The sequence below is a fragment of the Nicotiana tomentosiformis genome, chromosome 4 (assembly GCF_000390325.3).
Source record: "Nicotiana tomentosiformis chromosome 4, ASM39032v3, whole genome shotgun sequence".
Lineage (NCBI taxonomy): Eukaryota > Viridiplantae > Streptophyta > Magnoliopsida > Solanales > Solanaceae > Nicotiana > Nicotiana tomentosiformis.
The window spans coordinates 103458801-103478646 of NC_090815.1; the positions used below are offsets into that span (position 1 = coordinate 103458801).

Here is a 19846-nt window from a genome sequence, read left to right on the forward strand (position 1 = left end):
ATGTTAAGGTTGTTTTCTTATTGTCCTCCTTTTGTTAGTTAGCAATTTTGTATATTTGCCACTCTAAGCCGATGCATGCCACATTGGTGAGGGTTTTAATCTCAGACTCTGCCAAAAAAGTGGCTAACACATTAGAAAGGAACACACAATTAAGGACATCACTAAAGCATAATCAGAAATTGTGTTTGAAAACTTTTAGAAGGAAAAAAAAAGAAGTAATTGTGAATTAACGTTTATGCAAAACAAACAAATTATTAGTTATAGTTGTTTTTTAATTGTTCTTGAATATGGTGCTTGTTTAGTGAAAATAAAAAGGCAAAGAGGTTTTTTTCTGTAAAATTTTAATTTTCTCAATCTCATTCTACCGTATAGCGTATCCCAACAAAAACTTTTAAACATCTATATTCCTAGTGAACATCACTACTTTGCACATTGAAAATCAGAAGGGCAAAGAAAATGGAATCTTATAGACGTCAAGTGAATACAGATCGTTAAAAAGAGTAAAAGACTGTATATCGTCTTTTTTTCATTTCGTCTCATTACTTTAATTTATCTTTTCTTCGACTCAAATTGATATATACCAATTCTAGCTTGTGCCAAAATAAATTTAAGATTTTAATGCTCACCGAAAGATTTTATCTGACCCAATTTACTATTTCCTATAGCCACGCACATGGATTAAATATCTCCGCTTAACATCTAAAGAAAGTGAAAATAGCACGGGCTAGTCAGTTTTCGGACTGATAATTGAAAATAGTCGGCGTTTGTAAAGTCATTGAAAAATAATTATTATTTTGCTAAAACACAGAAAGTTCTAGCATAATATGTTGGATTATGGAGCTCATGCGTATAAACTTCCAGCATATTATGTTGCAACTCCAGCACACGGAAAATTTCAGCATAATACGATGGATTATGGAGCTCCTGCGTGTAAACTTCCAGCATATTATGTTGGAATTTCAACACATTATGATGGAATCTCATATGTAAAAAATTCAAACTACAGCATATTATACCGGAATTTTAAGGGTTTTTTGTTCAAATTTTATCTTTACATAAAAATTTGGCTGAATTTGAATTACTTTTGAAACTGTAGCTATTTTTCAATTACCACTTGTAAATCTGACTATTTCTGAATATTTTTTTTCCTAAAGAAAAAACAGAAAGGCCCAATAATGTCACAACATGTTTTCTCAACAAATTAAATTCTGAACAAATTTGTTATTTTCTTAACATTTGAGAAAAGAACTTATTGGTACATATGTTTAAAGTGAAAATAAGACAATGACTTAAAATAAAGGGGTCACTAATCCTCTTTTAACTTATTGTAAATTTAAATGTCAAATGCAACACAATGTTTAAGATATCCAATTCCCTTGGGAAAAAAAAGATATCCAATTCAATAGTACATGATAAAGTACTTACACTATGTGTCCGCACATACAGGGAGATATGCACTATTCTACCATGATTTAACTTATATACATTATTAGTGTACAAAATTTTTACAATATCAATATATTTTAACATGTTAAACATGTTATATCCTTTATTTCTATGTGAGTAAATGAGATTATTATTTACAATCATATACTTTAAGTTATCTTGACACGACGGTATTAAAAAAATAATATAATGTAAACTTTTCAAAAATAAACAATATACTATAAGTGCATAAAGTTAAACTCGCGATTATGTTTCATTTGATCAAATCTTGTCCTAAAGCTCTATAAGTTGGAGTTATTGCAGTTTTTAGAAACTAAGGGGAGTGTGTGTAAATTGTAATATGTCAATTTCGTTAGGTGTTCGCTTTTTTATAACCTTTTCAAAATATAATGCTGACAAAAGTATAAAAAATATTTCGTACTGTTTTCGTGCAAAAACTTCTAACTTATTTTTGGAAAGAAAAGAAATAGTAGAAATTTGCAACAAAGACGAACAAAACCAATGATAATTGGATAGCATATGAATTTTGGTGGAACGCGACACGTTATTACCACGCCTAAGGAACCGGAGAAAAGGTTTTAAAAAAGAAGAAAAAGAAAGAATCTAACGCGCTGAAGAGTTGCTTATGTTTTACGCGGCAGATTTAACAAACTATTGAGTTCTGCAAATCATCTTCTCAATTCAAACATTAGAAAAACAAAACAATGGAGGTAGAAGAAAATCCTCAATTGCAAACGCGACCTGAGTCATCGCCAATGGAAGTTGAACAAATAGATCGGAGGCCGGCGGCTCTCGGAGACCTCCGCATTCTTCCCGACGAAGTTTTGTGCGCTATACTGACTTTTCTCACTCCTCGCGATGTCGCTCGCCTTTCCTGTGTTAGCAGGTTTTTTCCATTCTTTTACTGTTTTTTCTACAAAAAAAAAACTTAGTTTTGTGTATTTTTGATGTTTTTGAATGTGGAATTTGTGATCATATAGTTTGTATGATTCGGAATGACTTTTGGTTTGGAGCTCAATTTCTGCTTATTATATGTAAATATGAATGACGGTTCAATTTCGAATTTAATTAAGGTTTAGTTCATTCAATTGCATGATTCATTGCTTCTTCTGACCTATAGGTGTTCAATTTTTATTTAATCTCTATGAAGTAGTAGAATGTGGATCTTGTGTCCGTTTCTTTCTTCTCATTTTCATTTATTATTGGTCTATGGCAGATAGATGCCAGATAGTTTGCTCATTGTTTGCTTATTTCTGGCCGGGTGATCAAGTTGTTGGTGTGCCTGTGAGCATGTTGATTGGAATCTGATTAAATACGTGGAATATCTGCTTAAGATAGTGTGGATGATAATGACAAAGTTACTACCTTTATTGATTGTGCCCCTATGCCTATTAATCACTCGTAGAGTCAGTAGAGCCGAGCTTATTGATTGGACATGATTTCTTGAGATACAGCTCCTTATTCGAAGTGCTCTCAGTGCCTTCATTTTCTGATGTAAGCTTAAGGAAATAATCAGTGCCACTTTATCCAGTACATTTCTCAAATACTTACCATTTTGCAGTGTGATGTATATTCTATGCAATGAGGAGCCCCTATGGATGAGCATATGCCTTGATATTGCTAATCGTCAGCTTCAGTATAAAGGCTCCTGGAAAAGAACAGCCCTGGACCAGTATGGATATTCATAGGATTTTTCTCTGCAGTGTAGTTAGTCTTCATATATTCTGTTTTCTGACAGTTCATTGTATTTTCCCTTTGGATGTAGATTGAATGTGGCTTTTGAAAACAAGGAATCCTGCCGGAAGCCGCTACACTTTGATGGAAATATATATATATATATATATATATATATATATATATATATATATATACATATGTTTCTATTGGTTTCTTGGATTTTCTACACAATTTACTAATGGGAGCTCAACTTGTGCAGGATTCAATTCTTTGTTCCTGTATCGTAGATTATACCGGTGCTATACATCATTGAATGGATTTTATTATGATACCGGAAACGTGGAAAGAGCGAAGAACCTTTCTATAGAAGAGTTTCATGATAAGTATGATGGACAGAAACCGGTATGGTGTTCGCCACCTAAAATCGTTTTAACTCACATTGCGTGGTTGTTAGATTGTTGGTAATTTGTTAGATTATCTTTGTATCCACTATTTATATCGCATACAACTTGTGGTAAAGTTATGTTTTAGCTTGCATCATTTCATGCCATTTTACCTCCTTTCCGTTGAACATACTGACTTTCTCAAATTATATGTCATATTTTCTGTTATTTAAGTTATCCCACAATTGTGTCTACTTTGCTAAAAGGAAAACCTTTACTCTATTACCTTCAACAGATATCCTAGTGTCAAAAATTACTGTAGTTTCCACTTGAAAACAGACTAAAATGTTCAAGTTCTTGCGAAGTTAGTTTTCTGTCACTTTTGGACCCACTTCTACTCAACTATTCTGGCATTTCAAGTGTTCCTTACTAGCTGTTCCCAAGTCAAAGTAGGGCACTTGAATAAATGAAGGGAGAGCTTATTGTCTTGTATTAATTAGTTTTACACGTGCATATCAGAAAACAAGTTGTTTAGTGATTCTTCGTTGCCTCTTCTTCTTCTTGTTTTTTCCCGTCTCCATTACTATATTTTTTGCCTTTCATTTCACTCCTTTTCTTTCTTATATATACACTGAATTCATCGTATTATACAGAGGATTCATATGGCTAGACTCCAACTAGTATAGTTGATTGATGATATAGACTGGATCTTTCTCTTTAAATCTAGTTGGTTGCATTTTCTATCATATGACCTATGTTGTTCATATGTATTCTTAAAAGGGGGCAAAAGGCAGGGGTTTAATTAGTCTGAACATTTTTAGTGCTGACAGCTTATGTGCATGGTTTTCTTGATTGACAGCTCATGAGAGTATAGATTATCTTCTTCACCAAGCTTATTACTTACACTATAACAGGTACTAATTGCTGGATTGGCTGACACTTGGCCTGCAAGCACTACATGGACTACGGAGGAGCTTTTGAAGAAATATGAAGATACAGCATTTAAATTATCTCAAAGAAGTCGTCACAAGATTAAGATAAAACTTAAGGAATATGTGTCATATATCAAACTTCAGCATGACGAGGATCCTCTTTACATTTTTGATGAGAAGGTTCCTTTACACTCCTGCTATTCTCTCTGTACAGTTTCTCGTGACAGATTGTTCTAATTTGAATTATGTTCTCTCAGTTCGGGGAAACTGCACCAGAATTGTTGAAGGATTACAGTGTTCCAAATATATTCAAAGAAGACTTCTTTGATGTGCTGAACAGGGATCAACGACCTCCTTTCAGATGGCTCATTATTGGACCGGAGAGGTCTGGTGCCTCTTGGCATGTTGATCCTGCCCTAACTAGTGCGTGGAATACACTTTTATGTGGTCGTAAAAGGTATATTATTGAGAACCAGTCATCTTGTCTCAGGGTCTTGCTGAATACTTCAATTAGTGCACGTGTTCTTTAATAATTCCTGAACAGTCAAACTCGTACTCATTATTGCCTACTTGGTTGATAATCTCCCTCACCAATCAATGAAGTTAAGGCAGAACGCATTGGAGATAATGCTAGTTTGCTCAGTTGTTGGTGGAGATGATGGGGTTGGTCAGCTGCCCTAGTGTTGAAGTAAAAGAAGTCAAAGATGCATGCTGAGGCTTAAGTAGGAATTTTATTTAGAGAGCTTATACTTCTGAACGAGCTTTTTTAAGCTCACTGCCCTTCTGTCCTATAGGCATATCATACTTCTTGCATTTCATGGTAGGTTCGTGGGTGTATATCTACAAAGAGGCTGGCTTTGCTGAAAATTTGAGTTCGGTCAGTCTTTCACTTTTTTCCTTGAAGTTATTTCATGAAAAGTGTGCTTGAAAATAGCCAAATACATATATTCTTAAAAGTGTAAACAAAGGAAAAAAGAGTTTGACTCAATTAATATCTTCCCATAGTTTTCCTGAATAGGCATTAGTAAGTTAATGCAGTACGAGTTTAGTGCTTTGCATTTATGATAGCTTGGAGCAGGGAATGAGCTAAAAGAAGCTCAGCGAAGAAGTGGATGGTGACAAAAGACAGATTTTGGCTCTCTGCTGGGAGTTTATTGCCTATAAAACTAGATTGATGTTGTTTGCTCAAAATTCTCCAATGATAAGAAATGGCGCTAAGTTGTCTACTTCTTGAGTTATGACTCTCCTTCCCCCCCCCCACACCCCCCCCCCACACACACACACACACAAACAAAAAAAAAGGAAAGAAAAGAAAAAGGCAGAAGGCTTTAAATTTAAGGAGTAGATTTGAGTTTGTTTATACCATGTAACTTACATCATTTGGAACTTTTGAAATATCTTGATGGTGTTCTCATTTTACACTGCTCCAAGAATTATTCCTATACTGTAGTTTGGAACTAGTGGATTAATCACCATTGTGATGCTTATCGGGGGATAAAAAGGTCATTGTTCATCTTTATTTTGCAGGTGGGCACTTTATCCTCCTGGGAGAGTACCTTCAGGAGTGACAGTTCATGTAAATGAAGAAGATGGTGATGTCAGTATTGACACTCCATCATCTTTGCAGGTATTAAATATTTTTGAGATGCAAATAATTTGCTTCCACTTTGCCTAATGTTGTGATGGTTTTTTATTTGTTTGAGCCATGTTATGTTATTTTTCTCTCCTGTCCACCCAGTGGTGGCTGGACTTCTACCCTCTTCTCGCTGAGGAAGACAAGCCGATAGAATGTACTCAACTGCCTGGGGAAACAATATTTGTCCCTAGTGGATGGTGGCATTGCGTGCTAAATTTGGAGACTACTGTTGCTGTGACACAGAATTTTGTGAACTCCAAGAACTTTGAATTTGTATGTCTGGATATGGCTCCTGGTTATAGGCATAAAGGAGTTTGCCGTGCTGGGCTTCTTGCTTTGGATGATATCAGTATTGAGGATGTCAAGAAAAATGTGTTGTCCTTGGACAACAGTTTGAGCTCCTCTGACCTGTCAAGGAAAGAGAAGAGGATTAGAGTTGACCAACCTGCGAAAGGTTCAGAAAACGGAAGTACTATAGATGCTGATTTGGGAGAGGTGGAATTTTCTTATGACATAAATTTCTTAGCTATGTTTCTGGATAAAGAGCGGGATCACTACACTTCGTTATGGAGCTCGAGCAACTCTATTGGGCAGCGAGAAATGAGAGAGTGGTTATCGAAGCTTTGGGTTGAAAAACCAGGGATTAGAGACCTTATATGGAAGGTATTTATGTATTCCATTCTCTGCTTGTTTATGGTTAGTTTTGTTCTTCTTCTTTTTTTTTTGGGGGGGGGGGGGGGGGGGGGGGAGTCAATATTACTTTTCAAAGTATACTAGAAGCTTTCGTGGAAAAAGTCAATTGTGGCTAGGGGAATAGAAAATTATCATTATATGTCTTTCCGTTTGTTATTTGTATTGGACCTTGAAATAAGATACTAAGTTATCCTAAGTTCGGAAACAGCCTCTCTACCCTCAAGGTAGGGGTAAGGTTTGCGTACACACTACCCTCCCCAGACCCCACTCGTGGGATTATACTGGGTTTTTTGTTGTTGTTGTTGTTGTTGTATATATGCCTAAGTTGCTGCATAGCAGGAACCTTGACCTTTTTTAGCTGCACAACTGATCTCACGTAGTCGCATGTTATGTATACTGTGCACAATGAGGTATTAGATTAATAATTGTCATCTGTCATCAGGGTGACTTTTATGTAATTTAAGCTTCTGTTATCACTTCTGACTACCTTAGAATTATTTTTGCTAGGGAGCCTGTCTGGCACTGAATGCTGATAGATGGTACACATATGTGGCGGAAATTTGTACCTCTCATGGGTTGCCGTTGCCAACTGATGATGAGAGGCTTCCTGTTGGAACAGGCAGCAATCCAGTAAGTTTTTGTGCTTAGCGGATCTTCGACTGTTATGCTTATTTCTTAATGTCACTTTTTTCTCTAGACTGAAGTTGAAGGGAACTTTTAGTTATCCTTGGAGCCTGACATTATAACATTTGTGATAATGTTGAGGGGTTAAAACATCAATACTCAAGTAGGCTGTTCTCATCTCAATGAGTTAATGCTGAAGTTGAGATGTCTTACGAAAGAGTGGAAGATCAATTATTCTTACAAAGATGTAATATCATCATTAACCTAACAAGTGGTAATACTTGTGTACAGGTTTATCTAGCTGGGGACAATGTTATAAAAATATTTGTTGAAGAGGGATTAGAAGCTTGTCTTCATTCTTTGGGCACTGAGGTAGATGTGTTGTTCTGGCAGTTTTTTTTTTCCTTCTATTTCTTTGTACTATTATTGATTCAGTTATGGTTTGATCTTTTGCAGCTTGAGTTTTACAGTCTACTCCAGAAAATAAACTCCCCTCTGAAGAATCACATTCCTAATGTTTTGGCCAGTGGGATTCTTTATATTGAAAATGGATTGTATAAAGTTCAGCATTGGGATGGCAAAGGAGTTCCGGAGGTGGTTGCTAACATTACTCCCCTTGTGGAACTTGAGCAAGTTGATTATCCATTTGGTCTGTGGAGTAAAAGGCAGTTTGATTTTAAAAAAGCTGGGATGTCATTACCCGAACTAGTAAGCGCTGGCAGCGGCTCAACATTATGGCCATATGTCATAACACAGAGATGCAAAGGAAAAATATATGCTCAAATGTTAGTGAGATCCATCTCTATTTTAATAGATGTCTATAATTGACTGTATCATTCATTTGAAGTACTTTCAGTTGTTATTTTGAAGCACTGCTCCTCCTTTTCATTTACTTTGCTCTTGTTAGCAGAAGAGATTCCATCTCATGGGAAGATACTGTAAATTTGGCCTCCTTCCTGGGAGAACAAATGCGCAACCTTCATCTTGTGCCATGCCCAGCTTTGAATGATTCAATATATTCGGAATCCCAGCAGAAAGAACTCCTCAATGCTAATGGGTATCTGGAGGATGATGAGGACAAGATTTGTGCTCCTGGAGAGTGGAATTTGTTCCTGAGAACTCTGAACAGGAGAAAGAAGGATGTTTGTAACCGCTTGACCAAATGGTAAACCTTTAATACCGAATACTTTGTTGATCACAAAGCAGCTTTAAAGTCTCAGTATTATGTAGTGAATCTTCTCTTATTACCTTTGCTTCTACTCACCTGGTTTTGTGACTTTGACTGTGATATTTGACACCATGATCTTCGTTTATTCTCCTAGATACAAACGCCATAGATAATAAAACTGTGGGTCTAATTCCTCTCTATTATTTTATAGAATTCTTGGGTTGGTTAGTGTTGCATTAATGTAATAACTATGTCAGGGATAATACGAATGTTTTCTTTTTTGATTCTTAATTGTCTCTTCATTTGGTGTCAGATCAGCGATATGTGTTATTCTATTAAACTAAAGCCTTTCTTTGGACTATTGCCTACCACGACTTACCACTAGTTTCTTCAAAATGGTACTTGGGGCCCTCTTCTATTCCAAATAATGCTACAAATGTCTATTATTTGACTAATTTTGATTTAAATATAATAAAGTTAAACTCTACTTTTAATAAACAAAGACACATAAAACGCATTTCAACTTTTAGTTTAATAGTTATGAATTTCTTTTATAAAGAAATGTAGTTTTGAAATTTCATAAGACACCTACATTGGGGGGGAAATGATACTCTTATAAAGTTATTTCTTGAATTGAAAAATTAAAATCCTTAATGACTTTTTTACTACTTATATATTGCATAATTAAGATGGTAGAGGCGGCATGTTATCCTAGCTTAACTCTCTTGTTCACCACATGAAAGACAATTATGTTCAGTTATTATTTAATATAGAGGACGAATTATATTTAGCCAAGGACTTCTTGTTAACCTCTGTGTTTTGGGTTTTGTGGTGCTTGTTTTCTACTGGATTAATGTTTTAACTTTTTTTTTCACTTCATAAAAGGTAATGTACGTCAGTTATTTGTGCCTTAATTGAAAAAAAATCTATTCAGACAGATTGGCCTGTTAATCTCTGTATGTGTTAATTCTTCATCAAAAAAGAATCTCTGTATGTTGGGTATTATGATGCCTGCTTTCTACTCTATTTCTCTTTTGCAGTGTGACACCTATATGTGACCTTTTCACTGTACATTTAGATATGCTGGCACAAGCACTGTGAATTTGAGCTTCTAATGCACAAGTTGGATCTGAGTCTTTTGTTGTTTCAATCTGTAGGGGTGATCCGATTCCCAGAGAACTGATTGAGAAAGTTGAGGAATACATCCCTGATGGCCTTGGAAAGGTTCTTATATTTAAGAATGAAGTGATTCATTGGACTTCCTTCAATCTGCTAGACATTTTATTGTTTCTTTTGTCCCTTTTTCCTTCCTCTGATGAAAATGCATTTCTCTGACTTCTTGTTTATTGTCTCCTTTATAAGGTTGATATGGGATCCAGATCTTGTACCTGGATACACTCCGATGTAATGGATGACAATATCCACATGGAACCATGTTCCGTTGCTTCTCGCTCTGCAGGGACTATTGATGATCCTGAGTTGATTGACAATGTTTATGCTAATGGATCTGATTTGGGTGAGCCTAGACATGCATGGCGTCCTACTCATATACTTGATTTCAGTGATCTTTCAGTTGGTGAGTTATTAAGCAACTTTGACCTTGCTTTTTCGGGCTTGGTCTGCTGATAGTTTCATATTTCTTTTCCTGATGAATGAACCATGTTCTTATTTGGACTCTACTAGGCTTCTACTGCTTGGCCCTAGATTATGTGTAATTTGGAGAAGTTACGGTATGTCTAAGATGGTAACTTTTTAATAACTGCTTGTATCAAATGAATATGGTAAAGTTTATGAGCATATTAGATGAATATCAATGATTATAATAGCAGAAAAAGAGAAAAATAAGAAAAGAAAAAGGGAAATAGATATGGAACAGATTTGGAATTTGGCACCAGCTTCAGAGGCAGGCTTTGCCTATTTAAAAGAAAACATTTTTTTTTATTTAAGAAAAAGACGAAGAAGAAGAAAAGTTTTAGAGTCAGAGTCGTAACTACTTCCAATTTACTGTTTTGTGAGTATAATTTGTGAAGTATTTTTTTTTCCTATATGTTTGGCATAGTAATTCTAAGACACAGTTAGATTCTGCCCTCCTTACAATGTGCAGATTAGGTTTACTTATTTTAACATGTAGGCTAATCAATAAGGTATCTAAGGTCCATTTTAGAAAAAGGCTTTACCTTTTTTAAGTGATTTCGCATACTTCTGACAAGAGAAGCTTTTTGGTGGATATTAATTGGCACAGAGAGTCTTGCATGAAAATATTATACCTGCCATTACTTAACTTTAACTAGATCAGTCTAAAGTTAGCACTGTAAATCTTGCATCACTAAAAACTTAAGATGTGGAAGGTTATAAAATGTTCATTGATTTGATTTTAGTTTTAAACATTTGAGTTTCTGTGATCATTAACCCAGTTTTTTTCTCAGGGGACCCGATTTCTGACTTAATCCCGATATACCTGGATGTCTTTAGAGGAGATCCACGTTTACTGAAGCAGTTTTTGGATAGCTATAAACTTCCATTTGTTAAAAGAGGACTTAATGCATCAGCTGAAAGCAACAGATTTCAGAGACTTTCTTACCGAGCCATGTGAGTACATATGGTCTGACGATGTCATATTTCTTCTATGTTGTCCTCGTGTGTTTTTCCATGAGATAATTGGAGGCCTTTTGTTCTTCAAAGTCAAATTTCACTAATAGAGCTTATATAATACCCAACCTTATGAAGATAGTAACGCGTGCTTGGATTATGTGGCAACCGACATATATTTGGGCTAATGTTGACATGTGGACTCAGGCCTTAGAATCCATGACCCTCGTCCTTCACCAAATCGAGGCATCATTTGTCATTTTTAGAATTGTTGATTTCCACCGATATGATACTCTCATCAATCAGACCCCTCAATCACTTTCAAACTCGAGTCATTATATACTGCATTACTGTTAAGTTGAGGAGGTTTTAGTAGATAATTAGAACTAGAGACCACCGAATGTTGTATGTGATAGCCAACATGAGAACTGTAGATGAAGATAGAGTAGAGTAGATTGGAGCGTCGTACTCCTTTTGCCATGAAATATGCTAGAAACTCACCTTGAACGACTTTCGTCGATACAGGTGCTACTGTATTTTGCATGATGAAAATGTTCTCGGAGCTGTTTTCGGTACTTGGAAGGAACTAAGGAAGGCAAAATCATGGGAAGAAGTCGAGGAAGCTGTATGGGGAGATCTTAACAGTTATACAGGCTGCTGTTAAACTTTCTTTTTGTTCTTTTTTAATTTAGTCTTTCACGCCCCTGGTAAAAGTTCTATTGCTGTATGTTGAATAAGTCCAGTCGCTAGTACACTCACATTTGTTTGAGTTTATTTGTTGATTTTATTCATCTTAACTTCTGATCACATCGTTAACATTTTAATAAAATATAAAACATAAAAACAATGATTGTGGAATTAGTACTCCGGTGGAAAACAACGTGTCCTGATTTTAGTAATTTTACCGCTTTCCTTTGGGAACATGTCTTACCTGAGTTTGTCCTGATGTTCTTCTATACGTTTGGCATGCATATAATTGAACATTGTCGTCCTCTGAAGATAACCTGTATATATGCCGATTTACAAAGTAACAAAGATATTGAGTTCACGTCTTATGCTACCTACAAACGGAATATTGTTGAAAAATCGTTCTATGGGACAATTTTAGTACGACAACAATGTTGTCTTGGCATATTCAACGGACACAATGAATGCTATGTTATAAAGGTCAGAGATTTCGCCACTAAAACTCTACATTGCCAAAAAAAAAAATTAAAATATATAGTAATTCCAAATTCAGACAACTCACAGTTCGATGCGCCTTGTGAGCTTCTAAAATCTAGAAAATAAATATGAACTTTTAACAGTTGAGTTAGACAGATTAAAATATAAGGCAAATTTAGAGAAAATTGTTGAATGTTGTTGCCAACGCCAATTTATAGTACTATACCTAACACTTGAGTTATACTTTCTTGTTGTCAATATAATGCAAATTTAGAGAAAATTGGTGACTTCTTGCCAGCACCAATTTATAAACTATTATTTTCGTCTTAGAGATTGCTTTACACCGTCTCCATGTATTTCAGTTCCAGAAGTCACTGTTTTTCTGAAACCTTCTCTTTTTGCTCCTCTACGACATATTAGTCGTTACTGCTTATGTTATTTTCGTTTATTGTACTCCTTATCTAGTGTCAAGGAAAAGAAAGGGCAGCCTGATGCACGAAGCATCTCGCGTTCACGCAAGGGCCGGGAAGGTCCGCACCCAATAGGTGTGATAACTACCTAAAATTCCACAAGACCAAGGTTTCAAAAGTAGTAAACACTCTTTACCAAGTCAAACATATAAAATATCAGCAAATTATAGGGTGAACTCTGAGAGTCAATTCTGGATAATACAGCACACTACACGTTCACCCTTTTGGTAATTATGTTACTGTGTACTTACATCACAATTGACCAACAAAATCGCCACTATTTTCAATTATATCTTCAATATCAGCTTCATCTAATTCATCAAGTTCCATGCTGCCCCAAAAAGAATTGGTTCCACCCTTTGGTACCTGCAAAGGAACTCTAGCCTCTTGTATTATTGCCAGAACTTCGTCCATACTTTGGGAGGGGTTATTTACATCGACGCATTGGTAACTTCCTCCTTCCATCAGTTCCACTGGCAAGTTCTTTAAAAACCAGGGATGCTTTTTAATTTCAGGAATGGTTATTCTCTGCAAAAAGAATCAGCAAATTACCACCAATTTTATATTATGCTTCAGGCACATCCGCAATACTGAGGTGCGCTATGTATTCTTACTAATCATGAAACGCGAATGCAATTTTATGGAAGGAACAATAAGGGAGGGCCTTTGGTGGGATTGAACCTTTTGTCTAAGTATAATATATTGAGACAATGAGGTAATTTCTGGACATATTACATGAACTATTCTATGATCCACATCTTTATTAGAGGACTTGATGATTTATTACCTTTTCAGGGTCTGCCACAAAAATCCTGGATAAGAGATGGCGGCATTCAAGGGAAATTTGGACTTGTTCGGGGATTGAGTAGCGGACACTTAGTATTTTCTGCACGGAAACTAGCCAATCATAATGCTGCAGTATATTGCTCAATGCTAGACACTTGCATTAATAGAATGATCCATTGAATGCAGTAAATTAAGGGCAGTCCGGTGCACTAAGCTCCCGCTATGCGCGGGGCGGGGTCCGGGAAAGGGCCGAACCACAAGGGTTTATTGTACACGGCCTTACCCTGCATTTCTCCAAGAGGTTGTTTCCACGGCAGCAACTTCACCAGTTACGCCAAGGCTCCCCTTCATTTAATGCAGTAAATTGATAACCAAAATTCAGGGTAATCCACTAGAAATCTAATTATGTTGCCATCACTTACAGCAATAGTCTTTGTAATGTTTTTTGGATCGCTTGAGTCTTGAAATGGATAAGCTCCAACTAACATTACATATAAGGTGACTCCACATGACCAAACATCTGCAAGCTATGGTTCCAAGAATTAAAAGGAGAGAAATGAGTATATACGAGAAACATTATGGAAAATTTTAGCAAGGAAAGAAGAAGGAAGTAGCACCTTCCCATCATATTCTTTCTTTGTTAGGATCTCTGGTGCTACATAAGCAGGCGTCCCTACAGTGGACTTAGGTTGAGAATGAAAGACAGTTGACTGCAACAAGTGTAGCAGTTAAGAATATGAACTTAAACCTTGAATAGAAGCAAGAATTAAGACTTGAGAAAAAGATCAGTAACCTTGGAGTACCCAAAATCGCATATTTTGACACGTGGTGCAGCACTTCCATCGAGTAAAGTGTTTTCCAATTTGAGATCTCTATGACAGATTTGCTGCAACAGAATACCAGAAACATACTAGTTTCCAAAGGAGGACTGAATTAATGAAGTTTACAGCATGAGAAGTAGAGATGATGTACCATGAAATGGCAGTAGCTAACCCCTGATATCAGTTGTTGAAAGAAGAACCTTGCCTGAGTAACAAGTACATAACCAAGCACTCAGCTGAAATTAAATTAGAAGAGCCTGCTCGGAAATGCTTCACTGAGCAGTAAAATCGGAAAAACGCTTTTAGTTTGAATTTATATACATTAAGCATGAGGATAGTCAACTGATAACATATTTAATGGACACTTTCCAATGCATATTACTCCATGGTTTCAACTTTTAAGATGGCATTCTTGGAAGTTAAGAAGCTAACTTCACTACTCATCAACAGAGCCATGACTTGAGGCCTTTTAATGTTCTGCCTCTAAAAATGTAAAAAGCATATTAACCAGTGGACCTCCCACGTCGAAGGACCATATGAATATCATTGTAGACCACTACTAACCATGAATTCATTACATTGGAGATAAAATTAAAACAGCTGCGAGCAATATGCAGTTTGTCCGTTCTAGCCAAGGCTAATTAGGAACTGGTTTCTTACCTCATCTTCATTAAATTTTCCAGCATTACAGATCCTTGCAAAGAGTTCTCCTCCGGAAGCATACTCCATTACTATTGCTAGATGAGTCGGTGTCAGCAAGACCTATACGAGTTAAGTCAATTCATGACTAAAAAGCAAAGGATAGGTCTACTAATCACTTAGATACATCTCTCTTTGCTAAACTATTTAATGTTTTAAGGGATGTAGGACAAGGATTCTGAACAGTCATTGTAATCCCACCAATTGTAAAATTGCCAAACTCAAAATAATCTGCAATTCATAAGATTATGGCTACTATTCAGAAAAGTTAATTTGCTTTCAATCCATAAGATACCAAAGATTGCATTTTAATTGCGAGCAGCAGAGTCTTTTAAAAAAGAATCATGGCATTACATAGCTTAAGTATCTTATTACTACCATTACCATTTTACCAACCAGATCTTCTGTTCCAATAATCAAATTCATTACCACTTGTGATTTTAAAATAAAATAAAAAACAAGCAGAGTTGGTACCATTTATGAGACATGATCACATGGTTAAACAAGTTGGGAACCGAGACTGAGATGGTTCAGGCATGTGAGCAGAGACATAGATATTCTGGTTTAGAGGTGTGAGAGGTTGACCATGCCGGATCTGAGGAAGGGTAGGAGTAGGCTAAAGAAGTATCGGGGAGACGTAATTAGGCAACACATGGCATTGTTTCAGCTTACCAAAAATATGACCCATGATAGGAAGGTGTGGAGGTCGAGGATTAGGTTTGAAGGTTGACAGGTAGCAGTGTGTTTCTCCTAGGCTTTCCAGTAGTACTAGGAATATTCCTGTATTTTCTTATTCATGGTTCTTTATTATTACATGATGTGACATTCGCGTCTGTTACCATGTTACATTGTTGTTACTATTGTTTGTTGTTTGGTTGCTTTATTTTCACTGTTCCTTGAGCCGAAGGTCTATCGGAAATACCTTCTCCATCTTTATAAGGTGGGGGTAAGGTCTACGTATACACTACATTCCTTAGACCTCACTTATGGGATTACACTAGTTTTGTTGGTGTTGTTGATCACATGGTTAAACAAAGAACTTAAAAATAGTTCCTTATTATAAGCGTCGATGGCAGCAATTTTCAGAATCCCCAGGAGGAATAAACGCAGATAACAGAATAAATAAAAAGAAAGATCCTTTCTAACAGTAAGAAGCAGAGCACACGCACCTCTTTAAATCTGACTATATTTGGATGTTTCAATGATCTGTGATTCATAATTTCCCTTTGCACATGTTCATCTATCTGCAACCTCAAAATAGTCCAACCAAAAAAACCATAATATCATCACCAAGAACATAAATTAACAAATATTTTAATGAAAAATCAAAAATATATAACCGAATATGAAGTAAAGGTATGAAATTTAAGGTGGGAAAAAAAAAAAACCTTTTGGCCTCTTTCAATAAATTTGACAGCAAAGAGCTCTTTGGTTTTCTTGTCACTAACAAGCTTGGCTACCCCAAAATTACCAGAACCCAACTCCTTTACTATCTCATAACGCTCCATAATCAAGGGAAAAAATATAAAATTTAAAAAGGGAAAAGGGGTTTAATCTCAGATTCTTCAGAATTCAGAAAAAATCAAACTTTTTCTCAAATGCCTTGCGTATATTGGCTTACTGAATTGATAAAATTCAAAGGTAAGAGAAAAGGAGGTTCAAAATTTTCAGAGGTTAAGTTTTCATAAATTAACTAACTATTGTCATCACTATCAGGTCAGCTCAGTGGGTAAGAAGAAGACAAGAAAGAGAAGCGTGTTTTGTAAGTTTTTACTTTATTACTGCGGTTAAAGGTTTGAGTTTCGGGGATTGAAGTGAAAGAGATATGGATATACACGTGGTAAGAGTTGATAACGAAACAAAGAATAGAGTAGACAAGATGAGAAGACAACTTTCTTTGTCGGTAAGATTTGCAGGAAAGTTGCCACTAATTGTGATTTTTTCTTGAGGAATTATTTATATACAGAAATGACACCAAGTAATTCTTCCTCTTTATTATTACTGACTAGTATTAGTATAAGTGCGATCCAGCGTACATAAATCATATCAAATTATGATTTTGATTATTTGGATTAGGTGTAAATAACTTTAAAATTAAATCTCTATATATAAATTATAAGTAATTATTTAATATTAATTAAGAAGCAAGACATGAAACCATTTTTCAAATCTCATAGTGAATAACCTATTTTCTTTTTCTATATATGTAATAACCAAACCCTTTAATTTTGACACTTGTATTATATTTTACGGTCAATATTAAAGAATACTAAACGTGTAACGTTGTGATCTTTCTTGTTTGAGCACATTAAATTATATTATTTTAACAACATTCTTAATGTCACTCTATTTTTCATCTCAAATTCAAATAAATCCTATTCTTCAACACTTTTAGAATGAATTTTTTTCTCATTTTTGTTCCTTGCTTATAGTTTTTGCATTATTTATTACTTAATATTGCTACACTGTAATGTGATCTTTTATTATCTTATAAATTGACTTTGTCTTATTTATTACCCTTCTAATATTTATCAATAGATGTACAAATTTTTTATTCTTGAAATTTAATGTATTTTTATACTATTATTCTCTTACTCGGATCTCTTTCATCAGTTAAATCTATTAATAATTTAATTATTTAATTTATTTATTTTTAAATAAATATAAAAATAAAAGTATCCTCGCACTATCTCTATTTTCCTCTTTATACATTCTCTTCCCTTCTAAGAAATTTTAATTAGTTTTTTACATAAATATTTTACATATACTTAAAATAATATCACATTTTATTTTAAAATATAACTTTGAATTAGTCTAAGAATTAATGCATAAGTTATTTTATAATGTTTCAAATCTATTGAAATTTTCTTATCATTAGTTTTTGTATTACGTGCATTTATTTTATTTTCTCTTTTAATTTCAAGATACAAATTTGGCTTTTAATTTTCATTAGTGAAATTATCTACGTGATATACACTACAAGAAATCAGACTTATTGTGGCAATATTTAGTGGCGACGTGATTTACTGCAACAAAAGCTATACTTTTTGTGGCGACTATAATTATCGTTACAGAAGGTACACTCTTAGTGGCGAGTTTTCAAAGGTCGCTCCTAATACGTTCAGTTAAACACTGAATTTTCTTTTCCGCTAAGATCGAAATTTTGGCTTGAGAGTTTTGTAGCGACTTTATATACAGTCGCCTCTGAAGGCCTTTTTGTGGCGACTCAATTGCCTCTAGCACTAATAAAAGTTTATTAAAAAAATCACTCTTATTAAATGAAAAAAGAAGCACAGACTGATGTAGGTATTCTTCTCCTTGCTCGTCTCTCTAGAGAAAATTTTCCCACTCAATTTCCTCTCCACTCAAATCTCTCGATTCTAACTGCTCAAATCACAAATTGTGACCCATCTGATAGCAACACAAAAGCCCTAATCAGAAATCGTTACTTGCTCCAATCTCAAACTCAAATCCTTTCTCGGTGGTATATACAATTAGAGAGAATGATAATTTCAATGATTTCACAGATTTCATCTATAATTTCTCTAACCCAGTTGAAAATCTAAAGGAACGAAAAGAAATTCATAGAGTAATAGTCTGTGGTAAGGAGTCAGCGGGTATTCCGGGTTTTCAGTCCGACGCTGAACTTCTCTCGGCCTCTGAAAAAATTGAGTAGTAAACTATTTTTTGATTCGCGGTCTTGACAACATCTAATCTCCTGCTATCTCTTTCTCCAAAAAATCGAGTAGTAATTTTGTGTTAATTATAAAAGTTGGGTTGTTTTTTTCTTGGCAGCAGAAGCACGAACTTTCATAGTGTTTGGGTATTTATTTGTTTTTTATTTGTAGATTATTGATATTTTGTTGTTGCAGTTTGTTTTGTTAGTAGAGAAAGGCATTGGGGGTAGTTGTATTGGCAAAAAGAGGAGGAATTGATTGAGAGCATATATCAAATTGGTAATTTTGTCCTTGACATGAAGGATAAATGTGGTGTTGGACGTGTTGAGGTTATGTTTTTAGAAGATAGAGATACTCAAGATTAGCCTATCTCCCCATGGACTTTTACTATTTCTAGGTAATCCAAACTATTTGTTGGTTAATTCTTCGATTGTCGAGCTTTTGCTTAACATTGCTATGGATTGTGTTAACTTTTCCTGGTATACCCCAAAAGAATATTATAGTGCTCCGTGTTTAATACATGTATATTAATTATATAAATTAGAGCGCCACTGAAAACAATATGATTTTGAAAAATATAGTTGTTGAAAGAACAAGTATTACTGGCGACCAAACGTTGTCACAAAAAATGATTAGTAATTGTGGCGACCAAGGTTGCCACCAAATCTTAGGATATTGCGGCGACAAGAGTTGCTACTGAAGATATAAGGGTTTTAGTGTAACGACTCGACCGGTCATTTTGAGAGTAATAGCTCTGATTCCCTAGTTACTATTTTTTCCGTATCTATTTCAGCTTATGTGACTTGACGGGAGGTTTTATTTTGGTTTTTGGGGTATTTTGGGACACTTAGTCCCTAAACGGAAGTTTAAATCTTAGAATTTTATTCGTAGTTAGAACTATATGAAGATGACTTCAGAATGGAGTTTCGTCGGTTCCGTTAGCTCAGTTGGGTGATTTTGGACTTAGGGGTGTGTCTGGATTGTGTTTTGGAGGTCTGTAGCTTATTTAGGCTTGAAATGGCGAAAGTCGGATTTTTGGAGATTTGACCGGTAGTGAACTTTTTGATATCGGGGTCAGATT

The 19846-nt window shown here is 35.2% G+C and overlaps 2 protein-coding genes and 1 long non-coding RNA gene across 9 annotated transcripts; 2 read left to right on the forward strand and 1 right to left on the reverse strand.

Moving 5' to 3' along the window:
• Positions 1–1998: 1998 nt before the first annotated feature.
• On the forward strand, positions 1999–12006 carry LOC104111660 (lysine-specific demethylase JMJ21). 5 transcript variants are annotated; one of them, XM_070200083.1, is made up of 17 exons: positions 2191–2332; positions 2663–2940; positions 3008–3118; positions 3212–3266; positions 3382–3525; positions 4421–4618; positions 4696–4895; positions 5966–6065; positions 6177–6737; positions 7275–7397; positions 7683–7763; positions 7848–8176; positions 8248–8556; positions 9717–9783; positions 9922–10135; positions 10986–11148; positions 11674–12006. In XM_070200083.1, the coding sequence occupies exons 3-17, from the start codon at positions 3012–3014 to the stop codon at positions 11810–11812; spliced, it is 2790 nt and encodes a 929-aa protein (XP_070056184.1). In that variant the 5' UTR covers positions 2191–2332; positions 2663–2940; positions 3008–3011; the 3' UTR covers positions 11813–12006. The 5 variants fall into 5 exon arrangements, with proteins under 5 accessions (XP_070056186.1, XP_070056182.1, XP_070056183.1 ...); XM_070200084.1 differs by having other exon boundaries at positions 2227–2332; positions 2674–2940; XM_070200081.1 differs by lacking the exon at positions 2663–2940 and having other exon boundaries at positions 2008–2332.
• An 886-nt stretch (positions 12007–12892) lies between these two features.
• LOC104111659 (serine/threonine-protein kinase SAPK1) lies at positions 12893–16979 on the reverse strand. Of its 3 annotated transcripts, none has more exons than XM_018776143.3 (9): positions 16477–16972; positions 16258–16339; positions 15050–15151; positions 14541–14594; positions 14362–14454; positions 14186–14278; positions 13991–14095; positions 13570–13668; positions 12893–13310 (listed from the first exon to the last, which is right to left on the reverse strand). In XM_018776143.3, exons 2-9 carry the CDS (start codon positions 16303–16305, stop codon positions 13035–13037), a joined length of 870 nt encoding a protein of 289 aa, XP_018631659.1. In that variant the 5' UTR covers positions 16306–16339; positions 16477–16972; the 3' UTR covers positions 12893–13034. The 3 variants fall into 3 exon arrangements, with proteins under 3 accessions (XP_018631659.1, XP_009619696.1, XP_009619697.1); XM_009621401.4 differs by having other exon boundaries at positions 16258–16332; positions 16477–16971; XM_009621402.4 differs by lacking the exon at positions 13570–13668 and having other exon boundaries at positions 16258–16332; positions 16477–16979.
• Positions 16980–18232: 1253 nt separating this feature from the next.
• Positions 18233–19260, forward strand: LOC138909053 (uncharacterized). The gene is made up of 2 exons (XR_011415554.1): positions 18233–18532; positions 18961–19260. It is a non-coding gene; the product is annotated as an uncharacterized lncRNA (long non-coding RNA).
• Positions 19261–19846: the final 586 nt, after the last annotated feature.

What these genes read in the sequence shown, in the direction of transcription:
- LOC104111659 (XM_009621401.4), bottom strand. Translation starts at nt 16,596, where the DNA reads ATGGAGCGTTATGAGATAGTAAAGGAGTTGGGTTCTGGTAATTTTGGG. An exon ending in TTAGCTACTGCCATTTCATG is followed by an intron (nt 14,455 to 14,540) that starts GTACATCATCTC and finishes ATTCTGTTGCAG; the next exon opens with CAAATCTGTCATAGAGATCT. An exon ending in GCGATTTTGGGTACTCCAAG is followed by an intron (nt 14,279 to 14,361) that starts GTTACTGATCTT and finishes CACTTGTTGCAG; the next exon opens with TCAACTGTCTTTCATTCTCA.
- LOC104111660 (XM_070200081.1), top strand. Translation starts at nt 2,151, where the DNA reads ATGGAGGTAGAAGAAAATCCTCAATTGCAAACGCGACCTGAGTCATCG. An exon ending in TTAGAGACCTTATATGGAAG is followed by an intron (nt 6,738 to 7,274) that starts GTATTTATGTAT and finishes TATTTTTGCTAG; the next exon opens with GGAGCCTGTCTGGCACTGAA. An exon ending in TTTCAGTGATCTTTCAGTTG is followed by an intron (nt 10,136 to 10,985) that starts GTGAGTTATTAA and finishes TTTTTTTCTCAG; the next exon opens with GGGACCCGATTTCTGACTTA.